Below are 15,300 nucleotides of genomic sequence, written 5' to 3'. Positions count from 1 at the left end.
TGATATGATGTTATTTTAGTAGATGGTGTAGCAGAGGTTGTGTGACCTGCCCTTTTTGTGAGTTATGCTGAAATTGCTTACTGACATCACACGTTACACAGGTCCTTGATGTGCATGTGTGTGTGTTTCTCAGCACAGGTCACTCTGCTATTAATGAATGTTGATTAATTATGTAACTTTACACACAAAAAAACAAAAACAAACATAAACCATTTTTTATAATATAAACAATATTTAATGAGATAAATGCAGTGCAGATTTTATTTTATTCATTGGGAGTAGGATTGGATGATGAAAAGTGGGCGTTACATACCTTAATGGAGCTAGAACTGAAAGCAGTTTCGTTAAAACAGTGGCTAAATAGCTATTTGGTTATTGGTGAACATTACCAAATAACCTGTTTCAAATAAATATTATGGACAATTTTATTTCTTTTGAATAAGTAAATCATTCACATTGATGTCATGCTGACTTTAAAGCTGAAAGTAGCTTTCATGTTCTAAAAGAAAGAGAAACGCATCATTTGACTGCAATCAAGTAAAGAGAGTATGGGCGAAAATACGTATATAAAATATTTTATTGTCATAAATAATATTTTACAGCAATTTTACAAATTTTGTCTTTGTGCTTTACAGTAGTAGTAATTTCCATGTGAAGAAATGATTTCAGTGAAGATGTTTCAGTCAATGGATAATGACCATGCTGTCTGCTGAATACATCTGAAATAAGTTCTTAATTAGGGCTGTTTTTAAAAGAACGACCCTTAGAAGGACCTATATGAGCGGACAGACATGTTTGTTCTTACAGACCCTGCAGTTTGATAGAACAGCACAGCTCCAGCTTCAGTTTCAGTGTTAAAGGCTCTAAAAATACTAATTGTTCCCCAAAATATTGTACCGTACATGTCAAGTTTCTATTCAAACATTTTTACGTACATGCAGAAACACACAAACTAATTTGCTGTGTGTACGATAGCATGTTTGGTTGATTCTCACAAAATCGGTCAAGAATGGTAAATGTTCAGTTCATTTCACCCCAAATTCTAAAGGAAAAAATAAGAAATTATATTTTGCATGAATAAATACATGTTAAGATTTTAATGTTTTTATAGTTTTACATTCAGTCAATCATTCCATGTTCAATTCTTTGTACTAAATTAATTAGATTTAATATTTTTTTCAAATTTATTGTAAGATTTTATATATATAATCAATTATAATTATTTTTAATTTAATATCATGATAAAATGGTTCTAAAATTGACTTCATTTACTTTATACAAAATATAATTTTTTTTTTTTTTTTTGGGATAAAAATGATATTTACTCATTAAGGCTTCTGTGAAAGAAACCTGACCATAGAAAAGTTTCTTTTTCATGGACTTGTCTCCAAAGATGTAGTGGCCTGTTTGTCTAGACACGATTTTTGGTTCTGTCTGAAAAAACTATTCAAACTGCCTAATGTGAGTCTGAGATTCATTAAATGCAAATTTGGACTCACTCACTCACCAAGAGTCAGACAGGTCTGCTACAAAGACTGAATGCATTAGCTCTATGGGGTAAGAGGCAAGAGATTAAATACTCCTGTGGCAGAGGAGTACTTTCTTTTTAATGGTAATGTATTCAATTTTCTTTTGTATTTACCATGCATGTCTTAGCCTAATTTTAGGTGCAAATCAAGCCATGCTGTTGTCGTATTTGATCAAATCAGTCACGATCAGATGGTAACGAATCTCTGTAAGTAAAGTAAACCATGCATCTAAAGGCTGCATGTCTCTGCCTAATAACTCTGTACAATCCTCAATCTCATTCTCTTACAATGGAAAAAGTGCATTCTCTGAATAATAAAACTCTTATTGCTGTGCTACACAGGCATGCAGTGACATCAGGGCTGCAATTTGTTTCTTATGTTACGTTGGTTACATCATGTGGTTCAGGTTAAATGTTATATTTGGACTGGAGAAGCGTGGCAGGAGTAATCTGTGTGAAATACAGCAGCAATGATTATTGCTTCACAATCAGCTCAGGCTGATGCTTTACATTCCAGTTTACAATGGATTTGCATGTCAGTATTGTTAATAATATTATTGTAACATTCATATGTCTTATTTAAATTCAGTTCTGGGCTGCCGGATACAAACGCTAAACCTTTTTCCAATTTCTACTCAGTATTTGGAGTCTAAGCAAATGACCCATAATATTAAAGCTAATTAAGATATCATTATTGTAAAACAAGCTCTGAAGCATAACCTTAATGGGAATTTTGCCATTTAATATTGTTCCTCTGGTGTCCTGCTGATAGAATGAGATAATCATCTCTTAAGGGCAAAAATATATATATATATATTTAAAGAAACTTGGATTTTTTGCCATACAAAATTTTCAGACTGTACAAAATGTACCTTTGTTGTAACAGAAATAAATCTTAATGTAGGATAAACATGACGTTTGAAGCTTCTTGTCTTTCTTTCTCCAACAAAATCTTTTTTTAATTTCTGATGTAATGTTTGATATGACCTTGGTAGCTTTTTGGTTTTATGTCATTCTTCTGAGTCACATTTTTCTCTCTCTCTGCTCTCAGGTAGTGGAGAAGCAGGTGATACTGACCTCAGCACGTCTCCTGTGGACCTGATAATGACCTCTCTAACCTGAGAACATCTCACAGCATGCTAACATGTCCCTTAACCGCTCATCTGACGCACACAGTATGTTCATTACCACGATTCTCAACACACACAACATGTTTATCAGAGTTTGTATGGTCAGGCACTCTCTTTCTGAGATACAAATGAGAAAACCTGAATGGTTAAGCATCATCTCAGGATAAATACAAGTTCATATGTTCTATGACAGAGATTATCAGGTTACGGTGGTGTTCAGAATAGAGGGGCTAATGCATGAGACTCGAACTCTGTGTTCCCCCTGGACCTCATTATGGAAATCAAGGTAGAGTTGATATGGGGGGAGGGACGCTGAAACAGAGAGCAAAATAAACAGCTATTTATACCTTAGCCATGTGATTAATGGATTAACTCTTATCTTGCATTAGTAGCTTTATTTAATATAATAATAGGGGTGACTGGGACTAGCTGTCACAACTCTAGTGAATATTTCTCAAGGTTGTTTTATTTTTCACTATAGACACATACCTTAAAGTCTTGGCTACAAAAACATTTGGACAGTTTCACCAATATTGTCCAGAAAACAAAAACAAAAAGAAGATTCAGTTCATTGACCATGCTGTTAAGTTCTCACAGTGGGAACCTGCTATTAAAAAGCCTATTTTAGGCTTTTGACAAGCAGCCGCAGTCACCCCTGCTGACCAATGAAAAGCTAAACATTTGTTTAAAGAACATCAGACATAATAACAAGGCTGGTGAGAAGATAATGCCACATTTGCGGTAATGAGTATGTAAAAACATCCAAGAAGGGGGTCAGAATGAGCTCTCAGACCATCACCCCTCTTCGTTCCTGAGATTCTTTGTGTTTTAATGTTTGCTGTAAGTTCCTCGTAACTGTGTTATGATGTACTGTGGTGTTGTGACTGAAATATTGTGTATTGATTACATCCATCATTTCATTTTGGAAAACAAAGCTACAATGCACAACAGATTGGAATAGTAATAGTGTTCTCGTGGTGTAATATGTTTGTGTGCTTTCTGGAAGACCCGATCATTGATAAAGAAACCACATACGTTCATTTGTTTCACTAGTTCTTTCAGTGTTATTTTATAAAACTTGGCCACTGCAAGTCAGCAATGAACCTATTAATATAATGCCTATTGTAGAACAGAGGACGTGAAGATCCTTTCACATGACTTCCATCAACATCTACAACTGCATTGAACTTCATGCTACAGCATTACCTCTGACCAACACTGTGTGCAGGCCACATAAAACACTCAAAGTTAAAAAATTTCACTCACTGTCCAAGGAATATCCATTGACAGTGGAAGGGGAAGGACCACTTGTGGAATATAAAGGAGTGAAAACATAAAACTTGGTGTTTAAAATATGGCGACTGTAATGAAAGTTCTGTGTTTAAGTTAAAAAAAGGGTTGTTTTCTTACATATTAACTGGACCAGGCTAAAAAAAATTGGTGTAATTTCAACAAAAAATTATTGGGATGCACCAATAGTAATATTCTGATGGATATTTATGAGCTGATAATTGCTCACCCTGATGTCGTTCCAAACCTGCAAGACTTTCATTCATCTTCTGAACACAAATGAAGATCTTTTTAATGAAATCTGAGAGTTTTCTGTCCATCTATTGACAGTCTGCGCAACTACCACTGTCAAGCCCCAAAAAGGTAAAGACATCATTAAATGTGCTCTAAGTGATCCTGGGTAACTTCCTGTTGACGTTTGAAGTGTTGTCAAACAAAACAGAGGCTAGCTAGACCCTCCCACCCCCTCCATGCTTCCTGAAACAGTCATGAAAGCGCATTTAAAATCATTCTTAACGGTTATTGGCTGGAGCGTATTTATTATGTTTAGTGGTCCAAACTGCACCAGGTAGTTTTTGTTGCCATTTTTGGAGCTTGTGGTGACTACAGAGACTGTGTTCAGGGGACGGGACAGGCAGCTAGCGGATAGTGAGGAGATGTTTGCTGTATGTGACAAAAAAAATGTTTTGGCCTAAAAACGCGTGACATTGCTTAGAGCACCTTTAAGTAATCCGTGTGACTCCAGTGGTTTAACCATGATTTTATAAAGCATCTAGTGCTTTGTGCAATAACATAATTTACCATTTTATTTACAAAATATTAACCTCCGATGTGCATTCACGCAACAATCTGCTCTCGCGTCAACATGCATGCGTCGTTGTGCTCTCGTGAACAAATAAAGAGGTAAGTTGTTTGTTTTTTTTGCACAAACAAAGCACTTGTATCGCTTAATAAAATTAAGGTTAAACCACTGGAGTCACTTAGGCTACGTTCACACTGCAGGGCTTAATGCTCAATTCCGTTTTTTTTTTTTTGAAAAAAATTGATTTTTTTGCAAGGCCGTTCACATTTTCAATTAAATGCGACCTTTTGTGATCTCCTATGTGAACGTGAAATGACCCAGAAGTGACCCGCATGCGCAGAAGAGTACGCAACAGTCAACGACGTCACTCGTTGTTTGCGGAAGTAGCTAGGCTGGCCGCGACAGCTGCGGGACCTGGGCTATCCTCATCGGGCTCCTCTTGGCCAAAGCAGCTGTCCAACAGTTCTAGTGGCTGAACGCTGGACGCTGAACGCTGGGCTTATCCCCCAAAATGCGTTCCAGCTCTTCGTAAAATGGACAGGTGATGCGTTGACGGCCACTTCGTTTGTTCCAGTCTTTAACCTCCTTGTATTTGGCTCGGAGGCTTTTTATTTTTCGCTGGCATTGGAGCCAGGATCGTCTGTAACCATGCTCGGCCATTTTGCTGGAAATGTTTTCGTAAACCGCCCGGTTCCGATAAGAGCCCTTGAGTTTGGCCTGAATAGAGCTGTCACCCCAAATATTAATTAAATCTGTGACCTCGCTTCCCTTCCATTGACTGGTCTCAGCAGCATCGTCCGCCATGGTTGTTGTTTATCTTCTCGTTCCCGCCTACTTCAACGCACAATTATGACGTTTGTAGCGTATCAATGACGTACGGGTCGGATACATGTGGCCTGGCCCTTCAGACGGAGGTCGCATTTCAAAAGATCGGATACGTATCGGATTCAGGACCAAATACCCAAGTGGCCTGGGTCACATTTGAAAAGATCGGATCTGTGTCGTTCAGACTGTCATGAAAAGATCAGATACAGGTCGCATAGGGGCAAAAAAATTGGAATTGGGTCGTTTCAGCCTGCAGTGTGAACGTAGCCTTAGATTACTTTTATGATGTCTTTACTACCTTCCTGGGGCTTGAAAGTGGTAGTTGCATAGCTGTCAACAGAGAAACAGAAATCTTTCTGATTTCGTTGGTCTTCTGAAGATAAATGAAAGTCTTCCAGGTTTGGAACAACATGAAGGTGGGTAATTAATGACAGAATTGTCATTTTTGGGTTAGCTAACCCTTTAATATTTATGATATAAATGATAACTAAAAATGGCATATATTACATTTCTATGCTTTTTTTGTCTAAATTAATTAAAAATAAAACATTAAAATCTAAAATAACTTTAAAAGTGAATTTAGGCATCGCAACATAATAATGTACACCCCCACAATAATGTGCATCCCTAAACATTATACTATTGTACCACAGTTGTCAAATTTATTTGATATTTTGTCGAGATGTGCATTGACGCAAGTCATGGAAAGGGCCTCAACAGCTGTTACACTTCAAAACCCCTGAAGAGCTCATTAGTTTCTCCAGAAACATTTACAACTCTTGGGATAGTAATTGATTTGTCATTTTACAAACACGTTTGTCTGGGGTTTCCATGGTGCCTGTGATGCTCTCTGCTTCTTCAGTCTTTCGGCTAGCAGCTCAAATCCACACCACCACATATTTGGGCAAGACGCTTAACTCTGTGATTCCTGATAACGGCATGTGTTCGGTGGTGAGTTAACCAACGGGATGACGCAGAATGCATCTCTATACCAGAAAGACTGCAGAGCAGGAACAGCTGTGTGTATGTGAGAGCAAGAAAGAAAGAGGGGAAGACTTGCTACACGAGTCGTATCTTGAAGGGTCGGCACTTGCAGTTGGGGACTGTGTATTGCCATGACAACCATCAGTCAGAGTGGGCCCTGCGGCAAGAGCTCTCACTGTCTGTCAGCCTCACAAGACTAAAACGGGGAGCAGTTCGACACAAAGAGTGTCTGTGTGACAAATAACACACCATCACTTTGGTATCGCAGATGCTCTGCCTTGGGATAGGACATCCTCTTCTCCGTTCCAGTGTCTCATTTCATCCTTTCCCTCACTCATTCTCTCTCTCACACACACACACACTTACTCTCAGAGTGTCTGTCATGCTTTTTGCTGGAAAGGATGTCAGAAGTAGTTCCTTTTTTTAAATTCTTTTCGCAGAGAAAATCTCTGAATCATTTCCCTTTCAAGAAGTAAGATGCTTACCTCTCTCATTTTCCTCAAGGGAATATGTCCTCTTTGTCCATGTCTGGAGATGTCGGTCGTGAGATCTGGAAGAGTGATATGGGAGAGGTCGGAGACTTTCTGCTCCTTAGCAACCTTAACACCTCAGCGACCTGTGTCTCCAAGGCAACCATTCTGTTACCTAGCACTGACAGCTCCTCTTTAAGTTCAGTACGGAGTTCCAGGAGTGAGGCATGCAGCGTCTGTTCGGGAATAGTGGGGATAGGTGGGATCGAGGGAGATTTTCCGTCGGGCTGGACCGGGCTTCGGTCTACAGGGGTGCGGGCGCCACCCTCGTCCAGCCGTAGGTCGCTTTTGGTGATGCCGCTGTCGCAGGAGTCAGTCTTCTTCAGTCCGCTGGGCTCGGAAGTCTTTCCAGAACTGCTCCGCTCTGGGAGAGTCTCCATTGATTCTGCTTTAGGAACATTTCCCCAGCTCTCTGGCTTTGCCATGCTGTCCCTAAACCTGGCCCACCCTCGTGCGCGTGGCTCTGATGTCCGAGGGATGTTTGGGGCAGGGGCGCTGAGCTTGGCCTGGTCGAATGGACCTAGGGTGCGGGTTTTGTTTGGGTGGGATGGGATAGGCGTGGCTGGGCTTTCCGTTACTGTGACGATGCTTGTGGTGGCAACCACATCTTGGCTGATGACTTCATTGTGGATTTGGCCCTTCTCGAGATCAGAGTCATCGGAATTGGGCTGCACAGCGGCAAGACGTGCTTCCTTCTGCTGGCGGAAACGCTGGAACAGACGCCGGACAGGATGATCTGGGGGAAGATTCAGCGGGGCCTCGTTCTTCCTCCTCTGCCTCTCTTCTTCCTCGCGTTTCACGTCACTGATCTTTCTGAACACAAGCTGAAAAGACACAGTTAGTTAAACATACACATAGGCAACCATTAAACAAGCACATCAAAACTCAAACATTATTATACTATAATATACTACAAAGCAGAGGTGTAAAGAGTACCTGAAAACCACATTTGAGTAAAAGTACAGGTACCTTGCAGCAAAAATTACTCCATTACAAGTTACAGGTCACCAATTCCAATACGACTTGAGTGAAAATTTGAGTATCTGATTTTAAGAGTACTTAAGTATTTTACTCATACTGAATGTAGGCTCAAAAATGCACTAGTCTTTGACACCTGAGAGACATGCCAGTGAAAAAAAAGAAACAGTTGATTTGTGAGGAGAGCAATTACATATTTATTTTCTAAAATCAAAATAAAACTGAACACCTGCAACAACTGCAATAAATAAAGTCAACACAACAACCTCTTAAATATCTACAAACACTCAAGTCTCAGTTAAGCTCAAGTGCTCAAAAAGGCCACAAGTAAACCAATTTCCTTGTCAATATAGCGGATAAATAAAATAATGTTAAGTAAAATTAAATAGACAAAGTCTACTTGCACTAGATGTGCTGGTTTCGGCCTCATCACCGGCCGCAGTCATGACCACATCTCCTAAATTAAAACCCCTGCGTTCGGGAGAGTAAAGGCAAAACGCACAAGATAGTACCTTCAATGCCCTTAGTTGACAATATTGCTTCTGTTTAGCAGAAACAACCTTCTGCAGAAAAAGTTAGGCACCTTGCAAAATGTAATTTGTGATTGCATTACTCATCACAAATGTATTGGAGTAAAAAGTACATTTACTTGTTCAAAAATGTAGTCGAGTAGAGAGTAAAATTTGCTAATATCTTTGAAACTCAGTAAAACTACAAAGGTGCCAAAAAGATACTTAAGGTCAGTAACTAATTACACTGATTTACTCAAATATTTTAGACCACTGCTACAAAGCGACTTACCTTGCATTCAAGGTAATTCAGTTTGTGCAGTCCCTTGGAATCAAACCCTTGATCTTGGCAGTGCTGGTGCCATATTTTACATATTTTAGGAATGCTTTAGTTTTAGCATAATATAGTTCTAAAATATTTAACAAAATATGTAATATAACAGAATATTATTTATTTTTTCTATCAAACTGACCCCTTTTTCAACAGTTTTTGTCCATAAACAAAGTAAAGGTGGACTATCCCTTTACCGTCACATTAAAACAAAATAAACTGTGGTCAGTCACTTTACGCCATGTGCAGATAGCCTATCTGAGTCTAAAATACATAGTTCTTGGCCAGGATATACTGCAATGTGAACTAGTCTGCGCTGATAGTCTTAAGTCTAGATTTGCAAGATTATGCAATATATAGACTTCAGCAGGAGAATTACAACCACTCCAGGTTTCTCCTATTTAGTGAGATTACACCCACTGTCTTGGAAACCCTGCGTTCAGTGTCTTGAATTTTTCAAGATGTTCTAAGTTCTAACTTATTTATTGAAGCTCATGTATATTTCAGAGTTGAAGGCTTTTATTGAGCAGATTCCCAAAGTCAAGCTTCTGCTATCTTTGGTCAAAGATTTTCAAGGCCTGTATTCAGTCTGTATTATGTATTATGGCCTAATGGTTAAAGAGTCCAGACTGTTAACCCTAAGGTTGCAGGTTCAATTCTCTATACCTGCAGGAAACAACAACTGAGGCGCCCTTGATCAACCCCCAATCGCTGCCCACTAAAATGGCTGCCCACTGCGCCAGCTGTGTGTGCACCAACTTGATTGGGTTAATTGCAGAAGACACATTCCGAGTATGGGTTACCATATTTGGTCGTCACTATCTCTCTCTCTCTCTTTCTCATACATACACACACACAAACTGGCATTCAGTTTTGATTGGTCCGGAGAGTTGGTGGGAGGGTTTAATCATTATAATGGTGAAAAAGCTTGTTAAAACTGTGCGTGTGTGTGTATGTGTGCGTGTGTGTGTGTGTACGTACTCCTCTGCATACTGAGACAGTTTGTTCCTGTCACTATTGCAAGCTGGACGATGCATTTGTATGACTCCATCTTCAATATGTTAATATTCATAATGATGTCCTGAATATTCATTAAGAGGGACAGAGTGCCCAAGCATCTGTACCGCCAATCTGTCTGTGAAATTACTGGGAACAGAACTACACACACATGCTCTCCTCTCATGTGTAGTAGGCGAGGATGTGTTGCAGATGCTTGTGGAGTGACAATTTCACAATTTCTTTAAATTTGATTGACCATGTTTATAGTTAGTTCCTTTTTATTCAGCTAAAAAGACAACTATAATCTCACTGCAGAGCTACTGTGAAGATTTTGCAAAGGCCATGTAAATGTTGTGTGTGAACAGGCCGTCAAAAGGTGTTTGTGAAAAGTTCAGATGTAGCTTTGGGGGTTCGAAAGTCATCCTCTCCTGAGACAAGAGACAGACTCTTGCTTTCCAAACATATCAAACACACACGCTCTTTCAAGAAATGACACAAAGGACCTGGTATCAACATGTGTCTAGGTGAGACACATGGCTTTTTACACCTGGTAAAAACATGTCTTCTGTGATTTCCAACTTTATATCTGCCAAAATCTCAGAATTTTGACTTTATATCATACAGTTTTTACTTATTTCTTACTATTTGACATGATGTCTCTTAATTTAACTTTATATATCAGTTTTGAATTTATCTCTTCCAATTTGACTTTATATATCCAAATTCTGTCTTTATATATCACAGTGACTTCGCAAATGATATCTTGCAATTCAGTCTTTCTTATTTTAACCTTTATTTCACAATTACATTCATTTTATTTTATTTTATTGAACTCTGAATTTTTAATTATATCTCACAGTTTTGTCTTTATATCTCATCGTGCGACTATATAAATATGATATCTTAAAATTCAACCTTTCTTTTTTTAATCTTTATCTCAGTTTCATTTGTTTTATTTTAATTCATTGAACTGAAGTGGAAACGGGCTTCCATATGATTCTAACCTGCCCTGATATAACTTTTTAAGCTAAAATAAATGCTGTACTCTACATCAGTGGATTATAGCAGGAGTGGCGGCACATTTTTGTTTAATTATGATTTGTGATTTCATAGCAATCCGGTGAACGAGTGGTTGAGCGCATGTCTGAGAGCTGTGTGTGGGAGGGAACATTGCTGCTGTCACTTTCCAAAACCATAACTCAGTCAAACATTAAAAATGACAAATTCCAGCATCAGAAAATGGCAATTGGAGAGCGTTCCCCTTTATTAGATACTGTACATCTAGCCACAAGCAATTTCATAAAGTGTTGGGAACAAAATCGACCATGGTGAAAAATGGTGGCTATGCACACAATTACAAAATCACATTCTTTCTCATTCTTGAGTTTAGACACCACGAAAATGATCCCTAAGCGATGTGTATTAGTGGGAGAAACAGCGTATTAGGCATTTCCCCATGATGCCTCACATAAAATTGTTTCATTTGGGCTTTTAATGTTCTCAGATTTGTCATATTGCCACTTTTCAGCTGAATGTAATGTTTTTTTGTAATTGAACTCTAAATAACTCATTGTGTTTGGCAGCAGGTGGAGATATATACCACTGCCGCTCCCTCTGAGAATCCAGACTAAACGAGAAAACTGGGGAAAAAAATCAGTCAGACAGATAGACAGCCTCAGTAGATTGCGCTTCTGAATGACGTCAAGGGTCTTGCTTCTCTTTGCGTTACAGAGATGATGGACAGTAATGACCAGACCGCTGCCCTTCCATTCAGCCGTTTCCATCCTAGACACAGACACACACAGGCCATTCCACTATCCAGAAATAAATCCACCCTTATAGCCATCATCTATATTTCTGAGCCACAGTATCAGTATACGTATGTGGACACAGTGCTTCCCACAGGATTTTGTGAGACTGTGGGGGGTGGACATCGGTCCCTCTAGGGGGGTCTGGGGGCATGCCCCACCATGGGAAAATTTTGTACATTTTAAATTTAAATGCATAAATCTGGTGCATTCTGAGAGCAAAATTAAGTGACTAGATCAATGAAGAAATTTGTTCTATTGTAAACAGTTTTGTGCTCTAATAGTAATTTATTAGAGCACAAGATTTGATAGATATGACAGAACAAAATAGGCTATTAATAATCTTTTAGTGTGAAAAAAAAAAAAAAAAAAAAAAAAAAAGACCTCCGAAGAACAGGCGGATCTCAACATAACACCGACTGTTACGTAACAGTCGGGATCATTAATATGTACGCCCCCAATATTTGCGTATGTAACCCCTTGTTCAAGGCATTAGACAAGGGCAGCCAGTATTAACGTCTGGATGTGCACAGTCGAATCAACAGACTTTATGCAGGTAAGCAAGAACAATAGCGAAAATTGGCAGATGGAGCAATAATAACTGACATGATCCATGATAACATGATATTTTTAGTGATATTTGTAAATTGTCTTTCTAAATGTTTCGTTAGCATGTTGCTAATGTACTGTTAAATGTAGTTAAAGTTACCATTGTTTATTACTGTATTCACGGAGACGAGAGCCGTCGTTATTATTTTAATTTTTAAACACTTGCAGTCTGTATAATGCATAAACACAACTTTATTCTTTATAAATCTCTCCAACAATGTGTAATGTTCAAGTTCAAGTTCAATTTTATCTGTATAGCACATTTCCAACAGCCCCCAGGCTGACCAAAGTGCTTTACAGAACAGCAAGAATATCACACATACTGTACAGTCCAAAAGTTTGGAACCACTAAGATTTTTAATGTTTTTAAAAGTTTCGTCTGCTCACCAAGGCTACATTTATTTAATTACAGTTTAAATACAGTAAAACCTGCGATCTGTGTATTTATTTAAATACAGTAAAAAACAGTAATATTGTGAAATATTATTACAATTTAAAATAACTGTGTACTATTTAAATATATTTGGCAAAGTAATTTATTCCTGTGATGCAAAGCTGAATTTTCAGCATCATTACTCCAGTCTTCAGTGTCACATGATCCTTCAGAAATCATTCTAATATGCTGATTTGCTGCTCAATAAACATTTATGATTATTTTTAATGTTGAAAACAGTTGTGTACTTTTTTTTTCAGGATTCCTTGATGAATAGAAATTTCAAAAGAATAGCATTTATCTGAAATACAAAGCTTCTGTAGCATTATACACTACCGTTAAAAAGTTTGGGGTCAGTAATGATTTTTATTTTTATTTTTTTGAAAAGAAATTAAAGAAATGAATACTTTTATTCAGCAAGGATGCATTAAATCAATCAAAAGTGGCAGTAAAGACATTTATAATGTTACAAAAGATTAAATTTCAGATAAACACTGTTCTTTTGAACTTTCTATTCATCAAATAATCCTGAAAAAAAATATTGTGCAAAAATATTTTGTACAATTGTACACATTAAATGTTTCTTGAGCAGCAGATCAGCATATTAGAATGATTTCTGAAGGATCATGTGACACTGAAGACTGGAGTAATGATGCTGAAAATTCAGCTTTGCATCACAGGAATAAATTACTTTGTGAAATATATTCAAATAGTTATTTTAAATTGTAATAATATTTCACAATATTACTGTTTTTACTGTATTTTTAATTAAATAAATTTAGCCTTGGTGAGCAGACGAAGCTTCTTTTAAAAACATTAAATATCTTAGTGGTTCCAAACTTTTGGACTGTACTGTACATAAAAATAAACCAGAAGAAAATATAAAACCTCCTATTTAAAAGTTTAGCATATCACGGTAATCAGTAGGGAAAATAAAAAAGTTTTTAGCAAGGACTTAAAAATAGACAAGGAAGGGGCCAGCCTAATCTCTAAAGGCAAATTCCAAAGTCGTGAGCCTGTCACCGCAAATGCACGCTTCCCTCTACGCTTTAGTCTAGCGCATGGAACGGCCAACAAAGCCTGATCACAAGAATGAAGGAGTTCAGATAAATAAACAGGAGCTTTGTTATGTAGGGATTTATAAACAAAGAGGAGAATTTTAAAGTCTATTCTCTGACAAATCGGCAACCAGTGAAGGGATCTAAGAATAGGAGTAATCTAGACGTGACGTAACAAATGCATGAATAGCCATTTCGAGAGTTTTTGGGGTGAGAAAGTTTTTAATTTTAGACAGTAAACAAAGCTGATAAAAACTGGATCCAATAACAGAGGAGATATGTCTGTCAAATTTTAAATGCTGGTCAAAAATAATACCACGTTTCTGCACCCGTGTCGATCTAAAAGCAGATAAACTTTCTAGCTCAGGGCTTATACACTGAGAGTTCTCATTTGGCCCGAATACAATTACCTCAGTCTTGTCCTCTTTTAAGAAGAGGAAGTTTTGGGCCAGCCATAATTTAACCTCCTCTAAACATTGGAGGAGAGAGGTGATCACAGTGGAATTGTTTTTCCTGACCGGAAGATAGATTTGAGTGTCATCCGCGTAAAAATGAAAAGACACCCCATGCTTTGTAGGATGGAGCCCAGAGGGAGCATGTACAGAGAGAATAGAGACGGAGCTAAAATAGAGCCTTGAGGAAGGCCACAGGTCAGAGGAGCAGGGGAAGAGGAAAAATTACCCAGTTTCACTAAAAATTTTCTGTCAGATAGGTATGAATGAAACCATTTCAGAGCGTTTGCTTTTAGACCTACCCAAGACTCTAGTCTAGATAATAGTAAGGAGTGGTCTATGGTATCAAAAGCAGCCGATAAATTTAAAAGAATAAGAACCACAGAGTCAGTGGAAAGGTAGATGTCATTTAACACTCTCAAAAGGGTGGACTCAGTGCTGTGAGCAGACTTAAAAAGACTGATAAACCTCATAAATAGAATTGCTAGTTAAAAAGTGTTGAAGTTGATTCAGCACAATTTTCTCTAAGATTTTTGAAATAAAAGGCAAAACAGAAATTGGACAAATTTTTTAGGACAGTGGGGTCCAGTCAAGGCGTCTTGAGTGACTGTAGCGACTTTAAGGTCGGCAGGAACAGAGCCAGTTTGGAGACACTTATTAACAAGAGATAACAGACCAGGCCCAATCGAATCAATAATTAATTTTAAAAATTTGGGGTGAATAATATCACTAGGACAAAATGAGGGTTTAAGTTTGTCAATCACCTCCTTCAATTCCTGGAGATTGATGGGTTCAAAAGCATCCAAAAATGCAGAGGCAGGTGACATGATTGGAGAATTGGCTAACGTTAAGGTGGGACAGACACCAAGTCTTAAGTTCGAAAGTTTGTCACTAAAGTATCTCAAGAAGTTTTCACAGCTTTAGCCACAGAGCACAGCCTAAAATTCATTCAGAATCAAACGTAAACATCCAAATAAATACAATACTCACATGATCCGATGCATGCATGCAATATGCATGACGAACATTTAGTA

General features: G+C 38.0%; 2 protein-coding genes across 6 annotated transcripts in view; one reads left to right on the top strand and one right to left on the bottom strand.

Moving 5' to 3' along the window:
• The window catches only part of hhat (hedgehog acyltransferase), a 46,191-nt gene extending 42,515 nt beyond the window's left edge, over positions 1 to 3,676 (top strand). For all 5 annotated transcript variants that reach the window (XR_010892569.1, XM_067368477.1, XM_067368478.1 and 2 more), the window contains one exon: positions 2,580 to 3,676. The gene's annotated coding sequence lies outside the window, so the exon portion shown is untranslated. The remainder of the gene's footprint in view (positions 1 to 2,579) is intronic.
• Positions 3,677 to 7,058: 3,382 nt separating this feature from the next.
• Positions 7,059 to 15,300, bottom strand: part of kcnh1a (potassium voltage-gated channel, subfamily H (eag-related), member 1a) — a 63,381-nt gene continuing 55,139 nt past the window's right edge. Inside the window, exon 11 of the mRNA XM_067367326.1 lies at positions 7,059 to 7,913. Within this exon, the coding sequence (XP_067223427.1) occupies positions 7,059 to 7,913 (855 nt within the window). The remainder of the gene's footprint in view (positions 7,914 to 15,300) is intronic.

Source organism: Chanodichthys erythropterus, chromosome 18 (assembly GCF_024489055.1).
Source record: "Chanodichthys erythropterus isolate Z2021 chromosome 18, ASM2448905v1, whole genome shotgun sequence".
NCBI lineage: Eukaryota > Metazoa > Chordata > Actinopteri > Cypriniformes > Xenocyprididae > Chanodichthys > Chanodichthys erythropterus.
The sequence above is the reverse complement of the archived record's forward strand: the minus strand, read 5'-3'. Positions and strand labels throughout refer to the sequence as shown.